This window comes from Peromyscus leucopus, chromosome 1 (assembly GCF_004664715.2).
Source record: "Peromyscus leucopus breed LL Stock chromosome 1, UCI_PerLeu_2.1, whole genome shotgun sequence".
Taxonomy (NCBI): Eukaryota; Metazoa; Chordata; class Mammalia; order Rodentia; family Cricetidae; genus Peromyscus; species Peromyscus leucopus.
In genome coordinates this window covers 148,471,480-148,498,429 of record NC_051063.1, presented here as the reverse complement: position 1 = coordinate 148,498,429, position 26,950 = coordinate 148,471,480, and the positions used below count along the sequence as shown (strand labels likewise).

The 26,950-nt window shown below is 43.0% G+C and overlaps 1 protein-coding gene across 1 annotated transcript in view; it reads right to left on the bottom strand.

The window, feature by feature from the left end:
• Fam189a1 (family with sequence similarity 189 member A1) overlaps positions 1 to 26,950 on the bottom strand; it is a 237,740-nt gene that overhangs the window by 85,317 nt on the left and 125,473 nt on the right. Inside the window, exon 2 of the mRNA XM_028872832.2 lies at positions 26,613 to 26,723. Within this exon, the coding sequence (XP_028728665.2) occupies positions 26,613 to 26,723 (111 nt within the window). The remainder of the gene's footprint in view (positions 1 to 26,612; positions 26,724 to 26,950) is intronic.

The window sequence follows — 26,950 nt, the reverse complement described above, 5'->3', positions numbered from 1 at the left end:
TGCTGCCTTACATAATCTCCTGAACACTGAGTGGAAAACACCGGTTGGGTGTGCTTTCAACTGATGTAAAGTAAAAATCTTTGAAGCCATGACTTTGGCATGCCCTCTGTGAATCAACAGTTCACTCTCATCAGCCTCTGTCGCCCCTCTCCTGCCTTGCCTCCCCTGGGCTAATAACGTGGCTCCTAGGTTCAGCCTTCCCCGCAACATTGTCCCTTTGGCAGCATCCGAAGGTCACAGATCGAGCCGATTTGTGCTTCTATCAGAGGCTGGCAGGGGCGCAGCATCCTTCTTTCTGTTGTGTAAGCCCTTTCCACTCCCAGACAGGCTGATGGACCATAAATAAGGGGGCAGGTTCGCTTTTAAATGCTCCAAAGAGATTCACAAAGAATTACTGTGGCTTCATTTGCAAAGCTCTGCTGTGTCTTTTCCAGTGACCCCAACGCCAAGGGGGCACTCTTGAAATAAATCTGTCAGCTGCTTGCACACCCAGATGTCAGGGTCAGGGAACTAATCATGAGGTTTCCCGAATTCTTCTTAGAATTAATCACAAACTCAGTGAAATAACTGATGGAAACAATTTATTTGGATGTCTCTTCCCTGGGGCCACTAGAGGGTTCTTTGGAGTGAAAAAAACCCACACCAAAAAAAAAAAAAAAAAAAAAAAAAAAAACCCACATGCTTTTCAGCTAAGTCAACCTGCCTTCCTTTCCCTGGGATTATCCTGAACTGCAGAAACTGTTTTGCCTTTTGCATGAGCTGTTTTAGTATCAATGACAAGCATAGAGATGGAGCTAGGATTATGTAATGATTTCTTCCACATTCATGAGATGGTTGAGAATAAACAACAGTCATCTCTCACTACCCATTGGACACCCCACCCCACCCTGGGAGGATCCTCTTTGCTGTCGGATCTATACACAACCTGTGCATCCCCTCCTGTGTGCTGAAGGTCATCTCAAGGTGACTTATAATACCCACGGCAGTGTAAATGCAGAGTTGAGTCAGCCTGGTAGAACCCACAGACAAGAGGGACTGCTTTTTAAAAGATGGACTTTGGGAGCTGGAGAGATGGCTCAGGGGTTCCAAGCACTGGCTATTCTTTTAGACTACTGGGGGTTTGATTTCTAACACCCATACTGCAGCTAACAATAGCCTGTAACTTCGGTTCCAAGGGATCTGACATCCTCTTCCGGCCTCTGTGGGCACCAGGCATACAATTGTACACATGCAGGCAAGATACCCATGCACATAAAATAATAATTAAAAAAATCAAAGGTGAACTTTTGAGCTAGGTGTGGTGGTATGCACTTGCAGTTCCAGAACTGGACAGGCAGAGCTGAAGGGTGATGAGTTCCAAGAGATCCTGACTTATGCAGTAGAACTCATTCTACAAACTAAATAAAACAAAAGAGCAATAAAGGAGCTGAAGCCAATTACAGACAGGTCACAAGTCCTGCTGAGATGGTTTGGACCCAACCACACCTACCTCCTTGCCCAAAGTCACAGTGTAATGCAAACTTGACAATGGGACTTGATATAGTCACAAGGAAAGACAAAAAAGACAAGCAGAGTAACTATTTCTTGTAGTCTCTTACTGTGGGTTCATTAGTATTAAACCAGAGGAGCCTTTTCAGGGTCATGAGACCACCCACAGCATGCGTGCCTGGCACACAGTGCTTACTCAGTCAACAGGGATCCTATAAGCCACTCTGTGCCATCTGTACTTCTCCAGGACTTGGAACCTTTACTAGATTAGAGGGAGATTCAGGGTGTGCACCACATGGATTCAGGGTGTGTACCATATGGATTCAGGGTGTACATCACATGGATTCAGGGTGTGCATTGCAGGGATTCCAGCTATGCATCCAAAGGAGAGGACAGCTTTGTCGGGCACCCACATGTCCTCAGCTCAGCTTCCAAGACCCACTGTTACTACAGTGTGGTTAATGTGTCTTTACCACTGGCATCATTACCTCTGTGGAACTGGGTGTATCCATGTCTGTTGTATACATGTTCAAAGCTGCCATGTCTTCTTGATGGACTGATTGTTCCTCTAATCAATGTGAAGTGGCTTTTCTCTCTTCTGAGTAGTTTTGGTTTGAAGTCCATTTTGTCAGATGTTGGAACAGTGCTATCCTTGTCCTTCCCTAGAAACACTGGCTTAGAATACCTTTTTCAATCCCTTCAACCCGAGGGTGCATCTGTCTTTGATGCTGAGGTATATCTCTTATGTGCAACAATAAAACAATAAATGGATTCCATGTTATAACTAAATCTGATAGCCCATGTCTTCTGAGTGGGAAATTGTAACCATTAATAATCAGAGTTAATACTGAAAGATATGTATTCATTCTGGTCATTTTGTTGATTTTTAGTGTTTGATGTTTTCCTCATATTCCACTACCTTGGATAATTTCAAAGAAATGAATGAATGTCTACATGCCTATAACCTACCAAAATTAAACCAACATGAAATAAATTATTTAAAAAGATCTAGAAAAAATTATTACACTGAAGCAGCAATTAAAACACCTCCCAACTGAAAACAAAATCTAGGCCCAGATGGATTCGGTGCTGAATTCTATCAGACCTTTGAAGCAAAACTAACATCAATAATTCTCAAATTAGTCCACAAAATAGGAAAGAAAAGATCACTATCTACCTCTTTATAAAGCTAGAATTAGCCAGATACCAAAATCAGATTTTAAAAAAATTCAAAAAAGGAACAAGAAGAAAATTACAGGTCAATCTCTGTGATGAACATAGATATAAAAATCCTCAATAAAATAACTGTAAACCAAATTCAAGAGCACAACAAAAGATCATTTACCATGATCCAATTGGCCTTATCACAGAAGTTCAGAGATATACACAAATCAATACACACAATAGATCACACAAATGGATTCAAGCATAGAAATTGCATCATAATCTCAATAGACACAGGCTCTTGAAATCCAGCATATGTTCATGACAAGACCTCTGAAATGATTAAGGATAGGACACATCTCAATACAGTCAGGGCTATGTATAACATGCCTACAGACAAAACCCACCATGTGGGGAAAACATGAGGCGTTCCCCCTAATGTCAGGATCAAGACATGGGCTCCACTGTTTCCACACGTATTTGATATAGTACTTCAAATGTTACCAAGGTCAGTAGGACAGAAGGAGGAAAGAAAGGGATACAAATAGGAAGGAATAAATCAAAGTCTCTTTATTTTCAGATGCTATGATTCTCTGTATAAAAACCCTGAAAACTATTTTCTCCTTTTCTATAGGATGCTTCCCCACCCTGTTGATTGAACCCTAATGAATTCTAGATCTTATTTTCTAATATTGCTGCCTCATGATAGTCCCAAAGGGACAAGCAATCATGAGGAGGCATCTCTAAAACTGTGAGCCCAAGTAAGTCTTCTCTCTTTATAAACTGATGCTCACAGGCATTTGTTCAACAGTAGAGAGCTGGCTGGCACACTTGTGCTTGAGTGTGTCAGTATACATCCTAGAGTTCAAGAGTGGAGTGTGAACTATGTAAACACCACAGAGTTCTCGGACCCTGAAGATCTGATCACGTGACTGGGGAGGCTTTTCTGTAGAACCCGCAGTTACTCAGTCTGCAGAGATGGGTTGGTACACAAGCGGAAGGACCTGAGTTTGGACTCACAGGGCTCCCGTAAGAAGGCAGGCACAGCAGCTCACACTTGTAAGCCCAGTGCTGGGGGACGGAGACAGGCAGGTCCCTAGATCTTGTTGGCCAGTTAGTCTAGCCCAATGGTGATATCTGGATCCTGTGAGAGACCCTATCTATATAAACAAAAATAAGGTGATGAGCGAGACAGAATGACAGCCCAGTGTCAACCTCTGGCCTCCACATGAACATACTTGTACCCACATATACATGCACAGACATGTACACACACACACACACACACACACACACACACACACACACACACTGATTATTTGAGGAGACAGGGTCTCACTACATAGCCCTGGCTAGCCTGGAACTTACTATTTAGATGAAGCTAGCCTCTGCCTCCTGAGTGCTGAGATTAAAGGCATGTGCCATTATGCCCAGCACTTATACATTTTAAATTGATAAATAACACTATATGTCTTTATCCTATACAACATAATGTTTTGAAACACACACACACACACACACACACACACACACACACACACACACACACTGGAAAGCTTAAATGCAGCTCATTGACAGCACATGACCTCATCTACAGTATTTGTGGAGACAGCCCTTAATATTCATTCTTTCTGCTTTCTTCAGAACACATTTTACCCTACTGCATGATCTCACCCACTGATAACATCACTGATCTCATGGACACTGGGGGTAGACTGGGAAACACCAGAGGTATAGGGTGGGGCCTGGGGAGCTGCTGGTCAAAGGCTCAATCACTACAGCCAGCCAGACAGGAGGGAAAGACTTCAAGCTCTGCTCCACAGTGAGATGATCACAGTCACAACCCACGGCACTCAGCACCTGAGGCAGCGCCCCCCACCAGCCCAGCCCGGGGTCTGTGTATGCGTGGCTCAGCATCACTCTCCCCTCAGCTCTGAGGGCAGCATTACCTCAACACTGGGGCTTTGAATGTTCTCATACCGCTCATGTGAATTCAGAGGAGCCGCTGGAATAATAATAAAGGGCACTGCTAGCCTCAGCCTGGCTCCTCCTAAGATCACTAGTCGGAATTCACCCCTGTAAAACTGAGTGGGTGTTTATCGGTGTGTTACTTTCACTACATCTCAGGCCATCAAGGAGGCCTGCTAATAAGAACCAATTACTATTTCTGACTTCTGATGTTCACACCCCAGAACACAGGAGGACAGTCTAGGAAAAGCGTTCATTCCTTGTCAAAGGCTAGAAGCTGCTGCGCTCTGTTTTCTTAATAGCATGTTGGAGCATATGTAAGTGAGGATGGTGGGAAATGCATTTTAAAAATATCCATTCCTTTAAAATGGACAATCTGAAGAGAATCTAGGCTTGTTAGTTCTCTATTGCTGGGATAGAGTACCATAGATAATGAACTCAAAAGGGGGATAGATACATTTTGACTCCTGATGGGTTGGCCATGTCCTTTTGAGCTGTGATGAAACATGAAGAGATGTAGCAAAGGAGGCCGTGCTCACCATGGCCAAGAAGCAAAAGGGAAAAAGGAAGGGGGTGTGCTCAAGGTTCCAATATCCCTTTCCTAGGACACACCCCCAATGACTGAACTTCCTCCTCCTAGGCCTGACCACTTCCCATAGCACCACAGGCTGGACATTAAGTCTTTCACACGTGAGGCCTTGGAGGGACAATCATAATCCAAACTACAGAATTAGGGCTTCATATTTGCTTGCATGTGCATGACATATTTAAGGAAATATTCCAAAAGATAGGACTTTTATTCTTTAAGTCAGCTAATTAAGCCTAAAGTTCTCCTTCACCTTGTAGGGGGTGGGGTGGGGATCTTTTGGCTTCTTTCCCTTTCTTTTGTGTCTTCGCTAGACACTCAGACTATCCATGAAATGGTGGGTCTATTTCAAGTTGGGAGTCTTTAATATTTTAGCACATATGTGCCACCCTGATAAGAGATGGAGAGAGAAAGGGGGAATCTGAATGTGGGACTGGAGGATGCCAGCTGGAACTCGCGACAGCGGGGCCGCCATCAAGTGGGATGCTCAGCCAGCCCCACCAACTCTTCAGGAACTCAAGCTTGTCCTCAAAGGATGTGGCGTCGGTCCTGGCCATTCTCACAAGCCTTTGTATGTGGAGGCACCATCAAGACCAGCATCCATCACTAAGACAGGCATGCTCACACACTAAGCAGAAAAGCCAGGCTGCTGTTCTCAAGGCCTTGGTGTCACCGGAGAAGAGCTGAGGAGCTCCACGTGGAGACTCTGTCTATAGAGATATGGTGGAGGCTGCAACCCTCACCTCCTCCTGGGACTGCTTTTGTTAATTACGTGGACTCAGTTGCACTTTCAGCCAAAATCTTATCAATTAGCACTGTCATCAGAGAACAGCTGCACTCTGTTGGTAGAAACAGAGAAAGGTCTGAGGAGAATCTGGCTAGTTAATGGGAAAATAAGAATCGATGAGTATCTTTCTTGATGGAGACCCAAGCGAAAAATAAGAACAGAAGGAAAAACCGTGAGATGCCAGAGAGGAAGGTTCATGGTCAAATTAACTAGGCAAAGCAGTGTTTCTCAAAGGTTACCCATGGGGGAGGTGGAGGCAGGAGGGTTGGAAGTTCAATCCCTTCCTCAACTCTAGCCTACACAGGAGACCTTGCCTCGACAAACAGATGCCAAAGCTTAAAAATGGCTGTCCAGCTCAAATTTTCTGACCGGTCACACTCTAGAGCATGTTGGCACCTCCAGGAGAAGAATCAAGCCTATCCTGCCCTGCCCCATCTTCCTCTTCTCTGTGTCTTCATTGTCAAAAAGCACACCACACCCGTGGTCACTAAGGCTAGGGGCTGTGCTGAGAGGTGTGCAGCGTGAAGAGCCAGGGGAAGCGTGGTCAGGTGCCTGCCCTCCTGGTGCAGGACTTCGTTTGCAAAGGGCACAGGCAGGGCCCAGGTTCCCTTGTGCTTAGGCCCCTCTTCGTCCTCTATTCACATATACAACTGCCTGCCAAGTGGCATCCCTTTCTTCCTAGACCATAAATATAACGCAATAAAGCACATTTTTATGAATTTAATTTTTTTCTCATCTTGAATTTAATAATGGAGTCCAGTTTCATAACTTTCAGAGTTCTCTGTGAGAAAGCATGGCTCATAGAAGTGAACGTATTTCTGGGAAAGCTGGAAACATTCACACAGTACCTACAAATTACAGTTGCTCCTCCATGTCCATGGAATTCTGGGACTCCGGGACATGCCCAACTCCAATCCCAGAGTGCTCAAGTCCTTCCTCAAAAATGGCATAGTATTTGCATATGAACTATACCTGCCTATTACAAATAATCTCCAGGTTACTTATGATATGGAATGAACATGATGTCTACATACTTCATTTACATGGACTCTGCAAAGTTCTTGGTCTGAAGCAAATTCAGGTTTGATCTCCTGGAATTTTCTGGAACTTGTTTTTGCTTTTTGAACCAGGATTTTCATGTAGCTCGTGCTGGCCTTGACTGGAAATCCTCCTGTCTCAGCCTCCTAAGTGCTGGGTATTGTTGGAGTGTTCATGAACCGGGGGTGCTTGCACCTGAAGACGCAGAACCAGTGGTCATTGGGTTCTGGGTCAAATGGTGCAAACACATTAGATAAAGAAGCTGGGCAGAGCGGCTGACCGGTTGCCCTTGGGCCAGGGGACAGTTAATTAAACGTGAGGTGGGAGGCCCGCATTGTGCTTGAGGGTGAAATCTGAGAATGCCTCATACTTTTCTATTTCTAGCTTCTTCTAAGAAATGCCAAGTTCTAGGCCTCTTAGGCCTCTGTGGGAGCTAGTCCCCTGGGATGAGGCTTTCTGGCTCACAGCTGTCTGTGTCTGGCCTGGCCCTGACAGATTGTTCGTTTCTATTGTTTCTACTTAGAGACGTGAGGTACCTTCTGCCACCTCTGTGCCGAGTCCCCACAGTAGAATCCTCTCCTTCAAGGATACATTGAGGGATCCAGGGAGACAGACACAATATGGGTGCTGCATCAGTTACAGAGCCTGGCTGTCAGCTTCAGGCCATCTAAAAGTGAGCCAAGAATCCACACAATGAGGGTCTCTCTTCCTCCCTCTCTTTTTCCCTCCCTCCCTCTCTCCTTCCCTCCCTTCTTCTCCCCCTCTCTCTTACACACACACACACACACACACACACACACACACACACACACACACTCCAGCAAACCTTAAATCCCAGTCAAAGGGGATAGAGGCATGGCTCAGTGGTTAAAATCACTTGACCCTTTTCCAGAAGGCCCTGGTTCAATTCCCAGCATCCACATAGTGACTGACAACCATCTGTAACTTCAGATTCACAGCGATCCGACACCTTCTTCTGTCCTCCTCTGGCCCCAGGCAGGCATGTGGTGCGTAAACATCCATATGGACAAAACACCCTCACATCAAATAAATAAAATAAAAGAGTAAAATTGAAAAGGCCCCGCTAAACACCATGCTCACCCAGGAGGCCTGGCTACAGCACTGTCTCTGCTCTGGGCGAGAGGTAGAGAGAACAGGGACATCACGCCATGCCTGCAGCAGAGTCCCAATCCCCCGAATGGGGGACTTCTCATTCCGCTCCTCTCAGCTGACAGAGGACTGACAAGGGTGAAGTCCCAACTGGGATTAAGTCAAGTCCAAGGCTTGCCCACACAGGCAGCCAGCCATAAGCTTGGAACACTGGAGAAATCCAGGCCAACAGGTGTGAACTGGACCACACACGGTGGTGTGTGGGCTCCTTGGAATGCTAAGGGATTTATCACAGTTCTTCTTGTTGCGTAGATGGTGGTTACCCTTCAAGTTCCTTCCTCCTAGGCCTCAGTGAGCAGTTATGAGAGGGAGGCTGAGTTGCTCCCTCCTCACGGCACATTTGGCTCTCTATACTAGTGGCTGGCGAGACACTGAAAAGCTCTAAGTGCCCCTGCCCTGGGATCACAGAGAAGGAAACCCACCAGAGGGAAACATACTGAGTGTGCTCCCAGGCAAGTGCAGCCAAAGTACTGGGGGGCTAGGACCTAGTGAGGAAGCCTAGCCCGGACTCAGGGAGGTCACCGCTGCACACTCACAGCACCTCACTCTGTGTTTCTTTCTAACCTGTGGCCACAGGGCCTTCCCTTCAGTTCCCAGACCGCACAAGTTAGCCCTGGGTCTTTCCGGGGCACCTGCAGAGCCCAAGTGCTCATGCCACCTGCTCAGAATGCCTCACCTGCGAGCATTTCCCTACTTCTCTCCTGGTAACAGTTTACCTAGCACTGCCCCATTGGAACATGAGTTTATTCTGAGGAGGGTGTGCCATAATGTTCTATCTTGTTACCCAGGACCAGGAATGTGCCAGATATGGGGTCTTCCCTGGGTCAGAATGTGCCATCCCATGAGCAAGAGAACAGCATATCTGCAGAAGTCGCAAATGAGAAACATTTGCCTGGAATTGTTGCTAGGTTACTTGATCGACTTTTATTTTGTTAGGAGTATTTCTTCTGCAAGGAAACTTTTGAGTTTGGAATCAACTTTCAAACCATCATTTTTGCAATGAAACCTATTTGTTCACACAAGGCAAATACACTCAATGATAAAGTATAATAGAATGGTATTTCCAGAAGAGAAAACATTGTGTGTCATTACAACAAAGCACCAGTTGAAGTGAAATGCTAACCTTCTCATGAGGCCCAGAGAAGCCAAGACCATTCCTGAGCCGTGCTTAGTATACTAAAACATTAGAAATAAACAAACAAACAAATAACCTTTAGCAGTTCCCAAACCCATGATGAAAGTGATGGCCAGCAAGACCTCTGAGGACTGTGGACTGTCAATCAAGTTTTCCCTTACCCTCAGAGTCAGGCACGTCTAACTGCCCCAGCCTGAGGCTGTGTCCTCTTCTAATTTATTATTCATGGTCATGAAGCTAAATCAGGGTTTCCCTGGTTACTGAGGGGCTCTTCTGAGAGATGTGGCTATGTAATTGGTGTTGGCTTGGTTACTGGAGGCTTTCGGGGCTGAGATGAGAGCCTTGGTAGTAAATGCTGCCATGAGCCTCAGAAAAAAAAAAAAAAAAAAAAAAACTAACTGGCTCCGGATAAAATGAGACGGTCCAAAGATTAAGGTCCTCCTCAAGATGTGCCACTGAGCATCCCCACCTCTGCTCCTGACACTGACAGCAGCAGTCCACAGAGTAAATGGATCATGAAAATATTAAGTGCTGAGAAAAACATCATGGGCCCACGGAACTCTAATTAAGCCACTTCAGCTCCCTGCTAGACCGCCACACAGAGTATGCCATGAATATTCTGTCCAGATCACCACTCAACAAACGTTTCCTGAGCTGCTGCCATAGCCCCGTGTTGGACACAGACAAAAGGAGATTTGGGGGCAGCTTGGGGAATAGGCAAGCAGGCAAGTGACAAGGATGTGACCCCAGAGCTGGTGTTCTAGAAAGAGGGAGAGGGGGACCTCATGGCTCTGCCAGGCTGAGGACAAGGCAGAGGCTTGATGGCTTTGGAGAGTCTGAGGTCTGCTTGTAAGCACCTGGAGAGCTATGCCCATGGCAGGAGCCTGATCTTCTGCCACAGATGCTAAACTCACACCAAATCTACTGCCCACAAGGGCTATCTGGTTCCATGTGGGTGGCACACGGCACTTCCCCCATGCTCAGTCCCTCCCCATGGCCAGGATCTACCAGAGAGAAAGAGGAGATGAGGGAAAGAGGGTAAATGGGTGACTCCCTCCTGGAGAGAGTCCGTATTGGCGGTCCTGTTTTAGACCGGCAGACCGAACCGCTGTGCACTGGTAAGAATCGCATTTATTTTGTCTTCCCATGTGAGGCACAGACAATAAAGTCCATGACTCTGTATGTCTAAGTCATAGTGTGGATTTAAATTATTCTTATCTAAGAGATGTCATAGGGTCACATACAAACACCTCCCCTAAATAACTTTACCAGTAAGAATGGAAAATGAGACCTTAAAACATACTAAAAAAGGAGTCAGCTACAAAAGGATATAAACTGTGTGATTCTACTTAGATGGGTCACCTGGAATGGTAATCACAAGACAGAAACAATGCTGTTTCCCAGTGGCTGGAAGGAGGGGATCATGAGGACATACCACCAAGTTTCTCTTTGGGATCATGAAAAAGTTCTGGAAATGGGGAGATGTTATAGTTGTATATGGTATGAATGTTCTTAATGGCACTATTTTTTACAAGTAAAATTGTTAAAATGGAACTTTTATATCATGTCTAGTTTGCCATAATAAACCCACTCTCATCTTCATAAACAGAATGGCAGACCATTTAATTGTCAGTTTACAAGTGAAGCCAATAAAAAATAGAAAAAACAAAATATATAAATTATCAATGGGATAGCAGTTAAAAATCCTGCATGTAAAAAAGCACAAAATATTTGAAATGTATGAAAATATTGTTTATTAAAGAATACTATGATCTGGGTACAGTGGCACACACTTGTCATCCATGCTTCTTGAAAAGTTGAGGCAAAAGGATTGTCTGAACCAGGCATCTGAGACCAGTTTGGTCAATACTGAGAGGGCTACCTATCACACTAAATCAGTGGTTCTTAACCTTCCTTGTGCTGTAATCCTTTAAATACAGTTCCTCATGTTGTGGTGACCCCAAACCATAAAATTATTTTCACTGCTACTTCATAACTCTAATTTTGATACTGTTATGAATTGTAATGTACATATCTGTCTTTTGCAATGGTCTTAGGTGAGCCCTGTGAAAGGGTCATTCAACCCCCAGAGGGTCTCGACCCACAAGTTGAGAACCACCTCACTAGATGCTTATCCAAGAAACAAGGAAGAGTCTCACGTGAGCATCCCAACTCCTTACTCAAAATCTGGGTCAATAAGAGCAATCTTGATTGATCCAGAATTCACCTTTCTGCTTCCTGACTGTGGATGCAATGTGACCTTGAACTTGGCTGCAATGATGTGCCCCTGTGATGGACTGCACCCTGACCCTGTGAGCCAAAATAAGCCCCTCCTTCTTTACATCGTCTTGTCAGATACTTTATCAGAGCAAGGAGAAAAATAACAACTACGTTAGCTTTTCTAAAAATGAGGAGAGAATATGTTGCAGTACATTTACTAGGACAACCATTAGCCTAATACCAAAACCATAGTGTCATAGTAGGGAGGGGGAAAGGAGAGGAGAGAGGGAGGGGAGGGACACAGGGGAGAAAATTAGACCACAAAGCATTAAAAAAAAAAAAGAAATGCAGCAATATATAAAAATGATTATAGACCATAATCAAGTGACCCTCATTTAACCAGTATGTTAAGCGAGGCAAGCCAGATAGTTTAGTACCATGACCCCATTTTGTTTTGGGTTATGTGCACATAATATTTTTTGTTTGAATGCATTTGGCAGCCTGCTTTCTTCACCTACATGTTCTATGCTCATACACCACTAGCCCAATGATGCTCGAAATCCCATTTCTAAACAATGGTATAAGTCTCCCCACCCTGGTAACAATCAGATCTAGGCAGTTTCTATTCAAGGATATCCCCGATATATCTAGGTATGAAGTTAAAGGACCAATCTGGTCTGAACTGGTTTGGGGTATAAGTGCAGAAAGACAAAACTGTGTCCTCCAGTATCTTTTAGAGAAAATCGTATACCTACTATCTTATGACTATGCATATGGTGTGCGCATGATTAAAATCAGAAGCATTATGGGAAAAGGGGCATGCAGGGTAGGAAAAAAGAACCAATGACCCAATCTCTCAATCAAAATTGAGAACCACCCAAACCATACCATACCTCATTTTCCTCTTAGACTCCATGTGAGGCCCTGGAGTACTCTCACTCCTATGGCCCATTGTCAATCTTGACAGTGTCTCCTTCGATAACCTGTACTATGGCTCTGCTCTAAATAGAGTTTTCTTTCTGCTTCTGTGAATCTGTCTGGGCCTTGTTTTCAAGTATGTGGATAAGAGACCAAGACCCTGGAAACAGTCTGCCCAAACTGTGACCACTGTTATCCTCTGCCAGTGAGTAAATGTAACACATCACCATCAGCAAACTAGACAAGAATAAGAAAAGGGCTTTTTGAAAATCCTAACATGTAGTTTAAAAATTAACTTATTAAACTATAAAAACACCACTTATCAAGCCAGGAATGGAGAGGAGTGATCATATTTTGAAATATTTATTTAGATAAAATTACAGTTACATGTCTGTAAGGTTTGCACACATGCATGCCGATGTATTTGTATGACACATATAACCTAACACAGCTACCACAGCAAACATCGTGCATTCATCAATGCCTGAAGGCTGATCCTTTGTCTTTTAATTCTGGGAAACTAGTGGTGCAGGTCTGTAATCCCAGTTACTTGGAAGTCTGTGGCAGGAGGATTACAAAATGAGGGCCTGCTTGGGCAGTTTAGTGAGATCTTGTTTTAAATTTGTTTTTTTGTTTTTTTTTTTAAATTAGTTCAAGGGGACTTTCCAGATAAAATGGTGGATTAGAAGTCACGATGGAGCACGTGGCTGATTAAAGTCAGGGAAACAGAGGCAGGGGGAGTATGTTATCACTGTATTCTTCTGTCCTCACAATCACAGGTTTATTGCCCCAAGGAAAGCCCTGACTATCAGGTTCACTGCTGCCACTACAGCCAATGTAGCCGGGCCACCACTGTGGATGTCTGCTGGCACACGGGCCTTAGGGACGTCTTCCCTCTTCCCAGAATCTACAGAAGCGTCTTCAGTTGGGCTCTTAAACAAGGGGTCTCCAGTCAACTGCTGCCCCCAGGGCTGTCTTCAGTGCCCCAATGCAGCACCACAAAACAGTGGGAAGGGTGCCCAAGCTCCAAGGCACAGTACTGCACCCCGCCCCTCCAGCTGCTACCCACCCCCACCCAACTGTACCCGCCTTGGCTAGGTGGAGGTGCCTTTAAACATCCCTCACTCCTGGAGCAGAGCTCATTGCTTTCGTGAGAGAATGTCACACAGAGGATCTCCAAGGGAAGACCTTGACAAGGGAAAATCAACGTGGAGTGTAGTCTGAAGCAGGACTTGAGCGGAGACAAGGCAGAGGTTTTCCCAGTGGTGAGACAAATCCAATGCTAAAGTCGATTCTTTTTATTATCTTGTATCTCCATCCAGCTCAGCTCCCCCACAGCCAGTCCTTATTCATGTAATACACAACATCAACAGCAGCCTACCTAGGCCCCCGTTGTTTGCACATTATATATTTTTTCTCTTTCTTTGTTTTTGTTCTCCCCCTTTTCTCTATACTCTTTTCTCTTTTTTTTTACTTCCTACATGTGTATGTACCCTATACTTCCTACATGTGTATGTACTCCATACTTTCTACACGTGTATATACTCCATACTTCCTACATGTGTATGTACCCTATACTTCCTACATGTGTATGTATCTATATGTATGTATCCATACTTCCAGCAACCTAATACTATCGCTAGCCCCACGAAGATTCCTTTCCTTCCCCACTCACAATAACTCACCTATTAGTACCACCAGTGTCTCTTTGCTCCTAAATCAATTGCTACTAATGGAGTGGCTGTTTTGTAGTTGTAAGTGCTGGGGGTAGCTATTATTGTTATGGGGGGAGTTATTGTTGTTATAGACAGTATTCAATTCCCAGGGGAGGACAGGGGATAGAGCCTGATGCCCAGGGCACTAATCTAACAGAGAAAAATACTACCTCAACCATACTGCAACTTAGTCTCTCCTGAATGCTACAAACTCCTACAGTGAAAGAAGACAGGTGACCTGAATTAAAACAACAAAAACTAAATCAACAATCTAACCACAGATGGTAAAGTCCCAACACAAAAACATAAGCAACATGAAAAATCAAGACAACATGCCTCCTCCAAAAATTACCAATCCATTGTAACTCACAATAAGAGTGATTCATATTAAATTCTGAACAAAGAAATCAAAGGATGATCATAGTTACACTCAAAGAATTCAAAGAAAATGCAAATAACCTCCTGAATTCTAAGAGAACACAAACAGCTGAGTAAAATAAGGAAGTCAATATGTGATATCAAAATAGAATTCAATAAAGACAAACACTGAAGGAAGATGAAACGGAAATAACAGGAAGGGAGAACACAATAGGGAAGGAAATAGCTCAGAGGACAGCCTTGTGGACAGAATGGCTGGTGTGGAGGACAGAATGCCAGCCTGAAGACAAGGCAGAGGAGTCTGACCATTTAGTCAAGGTCAATAAAGTATGAACAGAGCATGCAAGATCTTGGGATGCCACGAAAAAGTAAACTCTACCATTATGAACATAAAAGGAGAATTTCATTCCAAAGTCATAGAAAATATTTTTAATAATATTCCAGAAGAAATTTTCTAACATGTATGAAAAGAGAGGCTGATCCAGGTACAAGAGGCAGACAAAATAGCAAATAAATAGGACCAGGAAATAAGCTCCCCACATCATGTTATAGTTAAAACACTGAATATACAAAAGAAAAAAGGCATATTTAAAGCTGTAAGAGAGCAGGACCAAGTCATACACAGAGGCAGCCCACCAGAAGAACAGTTAAATCTTCAATGGAAAGCTTAAAATCCAGAAGAGCTTAGACAGATGCATTTTATATTCCAAAGGACCACAACTGTTGATCCATCCTAATAAACCCAACAAAACTAACTGAAGGAGAAGTAAAAACTTCCTACAATTAACATGGGCTGAAGGATTTATGACCACAAAGCCAGTCCCACAGAGGATACTGGAAGAAATACTTTGGGGTGAAGAGAAAAATACATACAGAAGACACTGCAAGGAAAAACGAAACAATGCTAAGATAATCATTAAGCAAAGGAGGATTAAGAAAGGAAAACATTACAAATTCAACAGAATGACAGATAACCAATGTACATCTTCCAGTGGTAACTCTGAATATAAATGATCTAAATTTTCATATTAGAAGACACAGGCTAGAAGACTAGATTATAACACAGAATTTTTCTTTTTGCTTCCTCCAAGAAACACACCTTGCCATCAAAGATGAACATTATTTTAGGGTGAAAGAATGGAACAAAAGGTGTTCCAAGAAAATGGAACTAGGAGAAAAACTGGTGTGGCTATTCTAATATAATAAAACAGACTTCAAACTAAATTGGAAGATGTAAATATGGTCGCTTCATACTGACCAATGAAACAATCAATTAAGAAAAGATTACATTTCTAAGTATATACTCACCAAACACAGGTGCACTCAATTTCACAAAAGCAAAGAGCATTACATGTAAAGATACACGTTAACCCCAGCACAATAATAGTGGCTTCAATACCCCCACACTCACCATTAGACAAATGGACCAGTTAGAAAAATCATTGAAGAAACATTGAAATTAAATGACATCATAAGTAAGATGAACCTAATAGATATCTACACACTAGTCCACCCCAGTCAGAATGGCACAGGAAACAAATAACAACTTAAGCTTGGCAAGGTTGATAAACGTGTAACCACTATGAAAATCAGTGCTGGGGTTTCTCAACAAGCTGAAATTAGAACTGTCATGTGACCCAGTTATAGCACTTCTGGGCATACACCCAAAAGACTCCATAGTCTAGGGCAGAGATACTCATTCAACTGAGTTCATTACTGCTCTATTCATAATAAACAGGAAATCTAAGCAAACTAGATGTCCACCAGCTTATGAATGGATTATGAAATTGGGACACATGTAGCAAAATCTTATCCAGCTGTAGACAAAAGTGAAATTCACAGGTACTTGAAGCAGAAGATATTCTGAATGAAGTAGCCCAGGCCCAGAAGAAAATTGCCATGTCCTCTTTCTCAGATACAAATCTTAGCTTCAAGTTCTTAGACTAATGTATTTAACTTGGAATTAACGTAGAGGACAAGAAGCTCTTATAGGAGGAGAGGGTGGGGCTTTGAGGAGAGGGCCATAGTAGAACACATGTGTTATGAAATTTGGGCTACCAGGAGCAGTAAGGTTTAGGTGGAGATGGGATGAGGGGATAGAAAAGAGCAATCAGGGAAAAGTTCAACCAACAGTAAGGATATATCAAAAAGACAGATGTAAACTTTGAATGCATATTTTAAAATATAAATTTATTTAAAAGCATTTGAACAGAGGTAACTCACATGGATGAATAATGCTCCTTTCAGAGGCCATAGGTTATTAAATATAACTCTAGTGCCAGGTAGGGGATACCTTCTTACATGTTGTTAGTCATGGAGGCCTCAGTAGCCCCCAAAATAATATAGGATATGCCATTGCTCTTGATTTTCTAACAGAATTCAACATTAAGATCCTATTGCTGAAAACAAGTATTTTGGTTGCAGGACATAGAGAAATTAGTTGGAACTTGGCTGGCAGCTTCCTTTCTGCTGGCTAACTTCCCTAGTGCTGGAAGGTGCTATGCAAACTGATGGGGGGAGAGAAGTATCAGAAGTCTTACCCAGCTGTTAACCCTGTGGGCTACAATACTGACCAGCCCGGCAAGGCATGCCCACTGGTATAACAGTGTACATACAGCACAGCAGCCAGATGGCGGCGGTGGCGGTGGCGGCGGCGGCGGCAGCGGCGCATGCCTTCAATTCCAGCATTTGGGAGGCAGAGGAAGCCAGATCTCTGTGAGTGTGAAGTCAGTATGGTCTACAAAGAAAGTTCCAGGACAGCCAGGGCTAATATACAGAGAAACCTTGTCTTGAAAAAACAAACAAACAAACAAAAAAACCAACCAACCAACCAACCAAACAACAACAACAACAACAAAATAGTGTACGATACAATGGCATGGCTGTTATGGAATAACCAATAACTCTCAGCCTGGATGTGAGGCCAGTTCCACAGAAGGGAACTCATGCCTGGTTTTGTAAACCTGGTCAAAAGCCCATGGTTGAAGAGATGATAGACCCTGGTGGAGAACCAAAAAGTACTGTTTGCTACATTGGCATGTTTTCAATCTGCTTTTAGTAAGTGCTGTTTGCAGCCTAATTGGTCAAAGAAGCTTCTTTTTATAATGGGCAATTGTTAATGCAGAGACTCATAACTGGTCAACTGGTCATCTATCCCATCCCCTCCAAGGCACAAGGAACACTGTGGGAAGCATATAAGAACTGAAAGATGTGGGGGAGTGTTGGGAAATGATGTCTTTTGGACATTACATGGCTAGTGCACTCATAACTCAAAGCAGCTACAGTTACTTTTACAACACAGAATCCGTTAACATTGCCTCATGGATGGGGGAGGGGCTCATGAGGTCTCACCCCTTTCTGAGGAGCTACAGGCAGGTAATGGTTGCTGTTGCTGGTGGTGTCATTTTCTTTAGCGGTGTAGCCACTGATGAGTTGCCTGTGATCCAATAAATCAGTAATAAATGCTCAGTAGGTCCCAAAAAATAAAATAAAATAAAAATACTTAAAGGGGTAGGGGGCTTGGGTTTTAGCTCAGGGATAGTGTTTACCTAACATGTGTGAGGCCAAAGATCAAATGCTTCATACCATACACGCACAAAAAGATTAGTAACCAAGCAAACCAGTCCACTCTCTACATTGCCTCAGCATGCTAGATGTGCTAGCCAGTGTCAGAGGCAGGAAAAGGAAATAAAAAGCAAATAAGTTAAGAGTTAAGAAACAAAACCATCCCTTCATTTTGAAGATGCCATAATTTAATACATACAAAATCCCAAAGAATCTACAAAAAACTCAGAGAACTAACACATGAGTTCAGCCAGGTCACAAAATACAAAACACCAATAAAAATAATATTTCCATAGAGCAAATGAAATATTCATAAATTAAAATAGAAAGTATCATTTGAAAGTATTCCAAAGAGAATGAAATCCTTAAGTAAACATATAACAAGTAAATACATGACAAATAAATAAATAGCAAGACATACTCTATTCACTGTTGTGAAGCCTCCATATAGACTAGTGGTTTTCAGTCTGTGAGTTGCAACCCCTTTGAAGGTCAAATGGCCCTTTCACAGGGGCCAAATACCAGATATCCTGCATATCAGATATTTACATTATGATTCATAAAAGTAGCAAAATTACAGTTACAAAGGAGCAACAAAAATAATTTTGTGGTTGGGGGTCACCACAACATAAGGAACTGTTAAGAGGTCTCAGTATTAGGAAGGCAGAGAACCACAGATATAGCTGGATGTCAGTGTGTTCCAAACTTTCATATCATCCCCATCAAGATCTTAGCAAGAATTTTATATAGCAAAATCATATTCTACAACTTATTCTGAAAGGCCCAGTCCATGGAGCAACTAAGAAGTCCTAAAAACACAGGCCACAGAGAGGAATCACTGTATCCAGGATTATGTTTTAGCATATAGCAATAACCAAGCTGGTGTGATACATTGGAAGGAAGGACACACAGGCCAATGGGACAGAAAAGACAACTTGGAAATTAGCTTGTTAAGTACTTTCAATGATAACTCGTAAAGATGTGAAAACCAATTAGACAGGTGGAGACTGGACCAGGGCATTTTCTGCTGATAGACCACTTCGCTAGCGTGTATGAAGTGCTGGGTTCAATCTCCAGCATCAGAGAAATGGAGCATGGTAGCATGTGCCTGTAATCCCAATGCTCAGGGAGGTGGAAGCAGATGCTCTCTGGCTATATTATAAGTTCAAAGTCAGCCTAGGATATAATGAGATCCTGTCTCAAAAAACAGGGGTGGTATAGAAATTATAATAACCAAGCACACCGAGGCTTCTCGTGGTGCCACACGATGCTTGATTTCTTTTGCTGCCCGCTCCCCTGGGTTGTAAAAAGAGTCCTTTACCAATTACTCCTAGGAAATGGGCTGTATCCTGAACTGAGAAATCAGGCACCATACGTGGGAGGCACAGAGAGGCCCAGGTTAGAGCTCATCAGGCAGGAGGCAGGAGGCAGCTGCTGTTTCTGCATCCAAATGGCTGCACACATGTCAGGCCTCCTGGGCCACCTCTTTTGTTCTAGGGGACACAGGTGCCTACCAGAAAGCCTGGATAGTGACTGGAGAGGCATCCAATTAGTGTGCATACCATGGTCCTAGGAAGGATGGGGACACCCTGGCTTCACAGCTAACAAGGACAGATCACACTCTCCCTGCAGTGTGATAGCAGTCTAATTTGAAGGAGTCCAAATTGCTGGTGTAGCTGTGGGTAAACAAGGGAGTCAAGCTATTATTTACTCTCTCTCTCTCTCTCTCTCTCTCTCTCTCTCTCTCTCTCTCTCTCTCTCTCTCTGTGTGTGTGTGTGTGTGTGTGTGTTGGGGGTGTCCTTTACTCTCCTATAGGCTTAGTGTGACTACAAAGGAAGTGATCGGTGCTTCTTACAAAGCTGCATACCATTGGCTACACACCTCTTTGTTGTGACATCCGTTTTAGCTTAGGCTCCTGGAAACTGTTCTATGTAGAGATGGCGTCTATGTTCTATGGAAGATTTACCTTGTTGTGTAACATTTGTGATATTCTGGCTTCTGTCTCCCACCATTACAAAGATAAATTAATAAATCAGTTAATTAATTAATTTTAAAATCTACTCTGCCCAAATATAAACAAGAATAATCCTTTGCCTTCTGCTGTCCAGCACTTCACACCCTTCCCCTGTTCCCTATTTAATTGTCAGCATGATTCCAAAGGTCAAATGTAAGAATTTGCTGATGGTTAAGAAGCCAGACTGTAATCTGATGCCCATACAGACAGCTGTATGATTTTTGGAATAACTCATTTATTTCTCAAGGACTCTGTTTTCCTGCCTAGAAGACGGGGCTACAGTGGTAAGTAAGTGAGTGCATGCAAGGAGCTGAGGCAGTGATTCTCAGCCTCTCGGTTTCAGGGTCCAATGACCCTTTCACAGGGGCAGAATATCAGATATCCTGCAGATCAGATGGGTACATTACAATTCACAACAGTAACAAAATGACAGTTATGGAGTAGCATCGAAATTATGGTTGGGGGTCACTGTAACATGAAGAACAGTGTTAAAGGGTCCCAGAATTAAGGTTGAGACCCCCTGGGCTGAGAGCTGAGCCTTGCACACAGCCAGCACTGAATATAGACAGCGGCCCTCACCGTCATCCTTGTCACCAGGGGTCAGATAGTGCTAGGCTGGCACAAAAACATTAAACAGCACATTTCAAGTCTGGACCTTAATGAAAGGTGTCAGTATGCCTCACCCTTCGCCTGCACGTCTAGTTTGGGTGGCAATACCAAGGACAAACGGATCCATTCACTCCATTCTACAGTGATTTTTTTATTTATTAAAACAGTTATTACATGATTGCCTCCAAAGTTCTCAGACACACAGATAAGAGTGCTTGTTCATAAGGCTGAGTAACAGTGGTAAAGAGCAGGACAGAGCACCCTGTGTCTCCAAGGGACACATGGTAATGCTGAAACAGAGCCCTGAATAGGAAGAGCATCCCCCACAAATATCCACACCACGAGCTTCCTCATTTGAACATAAAGTGTTATATTTGAGCACATATGTGTACATATATATGCACATAAATATCTATGAATATGAAAGATGTGGTTATATCATTAAGCAAACGCCTATGCAGTTGGAGTGGGAGGCAGAAAGATAGGGGGACTTACACTTTCCTTCCAATTTATGTGCTGCTGGCATCTTTTATATGAGACTTGATTTGATTTGTATTTTATTTCTCATTTTAAAAAGAAAAAATGAGAAACTAGCGTCTTTTCATTTAAGACAGAAGAGTCATCATCCTATGTATCAAATTTCACTGAAAAAGCATTCTTGTTAGACTTCTCATTTTAAAACACAAAAAAGCTGTGACAGAAAGCCCAAACAGACCGGAAGAATTTGGTCCTGATAAACAAGGCTTCATTTAAACAAAGCTCATGCTGTCATAGTTTGATGCACATGAAGTCTGGAGTTCAGCAACATGGGGAGGCATTTGGGACAGACTGAAAATCAATACTACTTTTTTCCCTTATCATGAATTCAATTGACACAGCATGTTTGTTTTAAATCCCTAAATGATTTTTCAACTCCCATGCGGGCTCTTAGGAAAGAAACTTTTGGGGAACGCATTCATGTGCTCCTTGCTGGCAACGGCGCCCTAGCTCTCCGCAGAATGCCACCCACCATGACTTCTCCAGGTGCTACCCACCTGTGTGTTCTTTAAGTTCACTGCAAAAGGTGTAGTAATGTTCATAAAAAATAAACCCAGGAGGTAGAGAGATGGCTCTGTGGTTAAGAGCACTTGCTGCTCTTGCAGAGGGCCTGAGTTCAGGTCCCAGCATCCACACAGTGACTCACAACTGTCTAGACCTCCAGCTCTTCCAGCCTCTGAGAGCTCTTGAACTTACATACTTCACAGATATACCCAAGCCTCATAAAATTTTACCAATATTTAAGAAAATTTTCTAAAATTTAGAGAAGTGAGAAAATTGTTCATAAACTTAAAGTTGGAAAGCTTTTCTGGGCAAACCACATGATCTGGAAGTCAGCAGGGGATGCAGATGGACAAGCATTTGATACAACATAAAATTTTTCCCCAGAGATAACACCATGGCAATTGTCAACATGTAAATAACAGACCTCAGGGGAAAAAAGAACAATTACAACACATATAATAAAGTCTAGGCTTCTTAATATAGTAATACTTATTAATCATAAAATGACAACATAACAGAAAATAAGTAACAATATACACTAACAATTAACAAAATTTAAATCACAAAAATGTAACCTTACTTTTCATTAAGGAAATGAAAATTTTATAACAAGATCTCACTTTTCTTGCCAAATTGACAAGGAACATTTCTGATAATACACACAAGTGTAGCAGGAATCTTAAAGAGTCTTATTAATAAAATCAAACCCGGAGACAAGTATTGGGGTGAAATGCTGGAAGATCAGAGAACCAGAACAAGCCACAACTACCTCACCTTGCCAGATCCTCAGCTGGTCTTGTTTCCTCAGACTGGAGGCCTCTGAATCCTCATCCAGAATGGGTCTCAGCTGAACTACTGCTAGAAGCCTGAAAGCTTAACTAGCCAAGATGCTTCTAGTTTCTGGTCCTCGTGCCTTATATACCTTTCTGCCTTCTACCACTACTCCCTGGGATTAAAGGCTCGCTTTCTGGGATTAAAGGAATGTGTCACCATGCCTGGCCGTTTCCAATGTGGCCTTGAACTCACAGAGATCCAGAGGGATTTCCACCTCTGGAGTGCTAGAATTAAAGGTGTGAGTGCCACCATTTTCTAGCCTTTTTATCTAGTGGTTGTTCTGTCTCTGACCCCAGATAAGTTTATTAGGGTGCACAATATTTTGGGGAACGCAATACCACCACACCACATCTTCATAGGGCGGGGCAACCAGGTACAGTCACATATTGTTGGCAAAAGTGTTACATGGTGCCTTGTTTTTGAAGACCAATTATAAATAAGTTCATAAATTGTATTATTTATTTATTTATTTGTGTGTGTGTGTGTGTGTCTGTCTGTCTGTCTGTCTACCTGTTGTGAGATTCAATTCAGGGCTTTGAGTTTATTAGGCAAGTGCACTACTCTTGGTTTCTGAAATAAATCTCAGCAGGCAGCCCAAGGTAACTTGTGATTCTTCCATCTAAGCCTCAAAGCAATGGGATTAGAGGCATTTCCCCAAACCCAATGCACTTTATCAAACTGAAGTGGAGGCCTGTGCATTAACTGAGACTGTTCTGAGTTGATGTTCTCCATGCCTGTTCGCAGGTTCCTGTCCTGTGCACAGCCATGCCTTCAGCACCTAGGCCAGCTCCCTGGCATCCAGCTCCCTGGCATCCGGCACCCCCACTTTGCATTTGTTGAATAGTGAGTGTGCAAAAAAGTCACATTCTCTATCATCGTTTGATCAAAAGACTAGACCCCTCTCTGAAGTTGCAGTGACTGAAGCCCCACACATCCATCAAGTAGAATTCCCTACTGGTCTCTGTTTAACAGCAAATCCTTCCAAGAATTCATGCAAGGGATATGATTGTTTGGCAAAAGCAATGTGCCTGGTATAAACAGCCACACATGTTAGCCGGGCGTTGGTGGCGCACGCCTTTAATCCCAGCACTCGGGAGGCAGAGCCAGGCGGATCTCTGTGAGTTCGAGGCCAGCCTGGGCTACCAAGTGAGCTCCAGGAAAGGCGCAAAGCTACACAGAGAAACCCTGTCTCAAAAAAAAAAAAAAAAAAAAAAAAAAACAGCCACACATGTAATAATGATACACACAAAAAAAGCATGCATGTAAAAATGTCTAGGAAGGTAAGAAGAAACTATTAGATGCTACTTCTGGGAGATAGTGTGTCTGAGATATTAGAGTAAGAAAATTACTTTCACTTACAGATCTTTTTTATGCAGAGAATATTAGATGATTTTAAATTATGCAGAGAAAAGAGACAAATACTGGATGTCCATGTGGTTATGTACCAGCTATTCTAAAGAGAACTAAAACCCAAAATTAATTAGTTGAGAAAATTTAGATAAAACAAAACACACCCTGTGTCCTTGAGTGGGAAGATGAGGGACTATCTAACATCAATTCTCAAGGCTACATACAAATGTTATGTATTCCAATTAAAATCTCAAATCCTTTCTTTTGATTCTAGACTTCCTCAAATTTCAAAGTTCATTTTGGAGAGTAAATGTTTAAGAACAGGCAAGAATGTTTTTAAAAAGTGGGCTAGATGTTTGTGATAAGTATGGGAATAGGGATTTCCAATCACTTATAAAAATTGAGAAGATAATTTTCTGGGCATGTGATGTATACCTTTAGTCTCAACACTCAGAGGTAGAGACAGGTAGATCTATCTCTATGGAGTTTGAGAATAGCCTGGTCTATATAGTGAGTCCCAGGCCAGCCAGGGCTACAAAATGAGACTCTACCTCAAAAAACAAGAAAATGCAAAGAAAATCAAAAAGAAAGTAACTAATGACCAGACACAACATTGGGACAGAATAAAAAAGCCCAGAAGTAGATCAATGTGTCTAACTGTTCATGTGTACATATGTTCATACATGTATGTGTTCTGGGAGGGTAGATACTGGTTGCATGTAGACCATCAATCATACATTTCTTGCCTCCACCACATTCCTCATTGCTGTAACAAAGTCAAGGAAGGAAGGACTTATTTCGGCTCACAGTTTGAGGCTACAATCCACTATGGTGGGAAAAGCATGACGGCAGATGCCAGAGACTGCTGGTTACTTAGCAACCACGTCTCCCTGCATGCTGCCATGTCCTGCCATGACAATGGACTAAACTTCTGAAATTGTAAGCTACCCGAACTAAACATTTTTCTTTATAAAAGTTACTATGGTCATGGTGTTTCCTCACAGCAACAGAAATCCTGACTGAGGAAGTCTGCAGTTTCCTTAGGTGCAAAGTACTTTTGAACCATCATGTGTGTGCATACAGACAGGCACACACATACCTGTACCTACACACAAAGGCACATACATACTCACACACCCAGGCACACACATATTCACACACACACACACACACACACACACACACACACACACACACACTGTACGGGCTATTTTTGTGTCAGCTTGACACAAGCTAGAGTTATCTGAGAAAAGGAAAACTCAATTAAGAAATCGTCTCCATAAGGTTGAGTTGTGAGCAAGCCTGCAGGCCAATTTTTAATTAGTGATTGATGTAGGAGGAACCAGCCCATTGTGGGTGGGTCCACTCCTGGGCTGGCCAGGTCCTAGGTCTATAAGAAAACAGGCTAAGTGAGACATGAGGAGCAAGCCAGTTATGTAGTGGTATTGCGTTCCCCAAAATATTGTGTACCTTAATAAACTTATCTGGGGTCAGAGAACAGAGAAGTCACTAGATACTTAGGATAGGCAGTGGTAGCACACGCCTTTAATCCAAGCATTCCAGAGGCAGAAATCCATCTGTTCAAGGATTCAGCCAAGCATGGTGACTCACACCTTTAATCCCAGAAAGCGAACCTTTAATCCCAGGGAGTGGTGGTAGAAAGCAGAAAGGTATATAAGGCGTGAGGACCAGAAACTAGAAGCATTTGGCTGGTTAAGCATTTGGCTGGTTAAGCTTTCAGGCTTTCAAGCAGCACAGTTCAGCTGAGATCCATTTGGATGAGGACTCAGAAGCTTCCAGTCTGAGGAAACAGGATCAACTGAGAAGTTGGCCAGGTGAGGTTAGCTGTGGCTTGTTCTGTCTCTCTGATCTTCCACTGTTCACCCCAATAACTGGCCCCAGGTTTGTTTTATTAATAAAAACTCTTTAAGATTCATGCCACACCAGTAAGAAGCATCCCTCCATGGCCTCCGCGTCATCTCCTGCTTCCAGGTTCCTGACTGGTTGGGTTTCTGCTTTGGCTCAGACTGAGATTCAGGATGTGTAAGCCAAACAGACTCTTTCCTCCCCAAATTTCTTTTAGTCATGGTGTTTCATCATAGCAATAGTAATTCTAACTAAGATGTATATTCATACACATGTATACTCATGCACAGGCACACATATACTCATATACACACAGAGGCACACAATATATACTCATATATACACAGGCACACACACACGAGAGAGAGAGAGAGAGAGAGAGAGAGAGAGAGAGAGAGAGAGAGGAGCTAACTGCAATAAGGGTATATCTGTAGTCCCACCACTTGGGAGGCAGATGTGGGAACATTTTCAAAAGTTTGAGGCCATCCAGGTCTACATAATGAGTTCCAGGCCAGCCATAGTTATATAGGTGAGATACTGCCTCAAAAAAGGGGTGGGGTGGGGATAATTTACAAGAGTAAGTTTTAGTCAGGAGAATCCATAGAAATAAACCACTGTGACTGAAATTCCTTAAGCAACTGAAAAGCTAACGAATTGATACATATTGCTCTGAGACTTGAAGAGCACAGTACGATTATCCCTTAAATGTCTTCCCGCCATATCCGAGCCTCCGACCTTTACGGAAAGTTTGCCTCGCACTACTCACCAACTGGCAGCCTTCGAGGGAGCTGACGAGCTGGGCGTTCTGGCAGGAGAGGATGGAGCCGGCTAGGTTGAGCATCACACACACTGCAGACAGCAGCATAAAGAAGGTGATCTGGAAGCAGACCAAACACAAACTGATTACCCACTCGGCGAGGCTTGGAGGGAAAATGACTTGGCTTTACAAACACTTTGGCTTGATGAAGGAATTACACAAACAATATTTATATGCTTTGAAGGAAAATGTGATTGTTTCTCAAGATGGCAGCTTCACAGTACCCTAAATAGCAAATGTGAAAACACTGAAAAGCCGTAGCGAGTTACCAGGAATTTCTTTGGAAC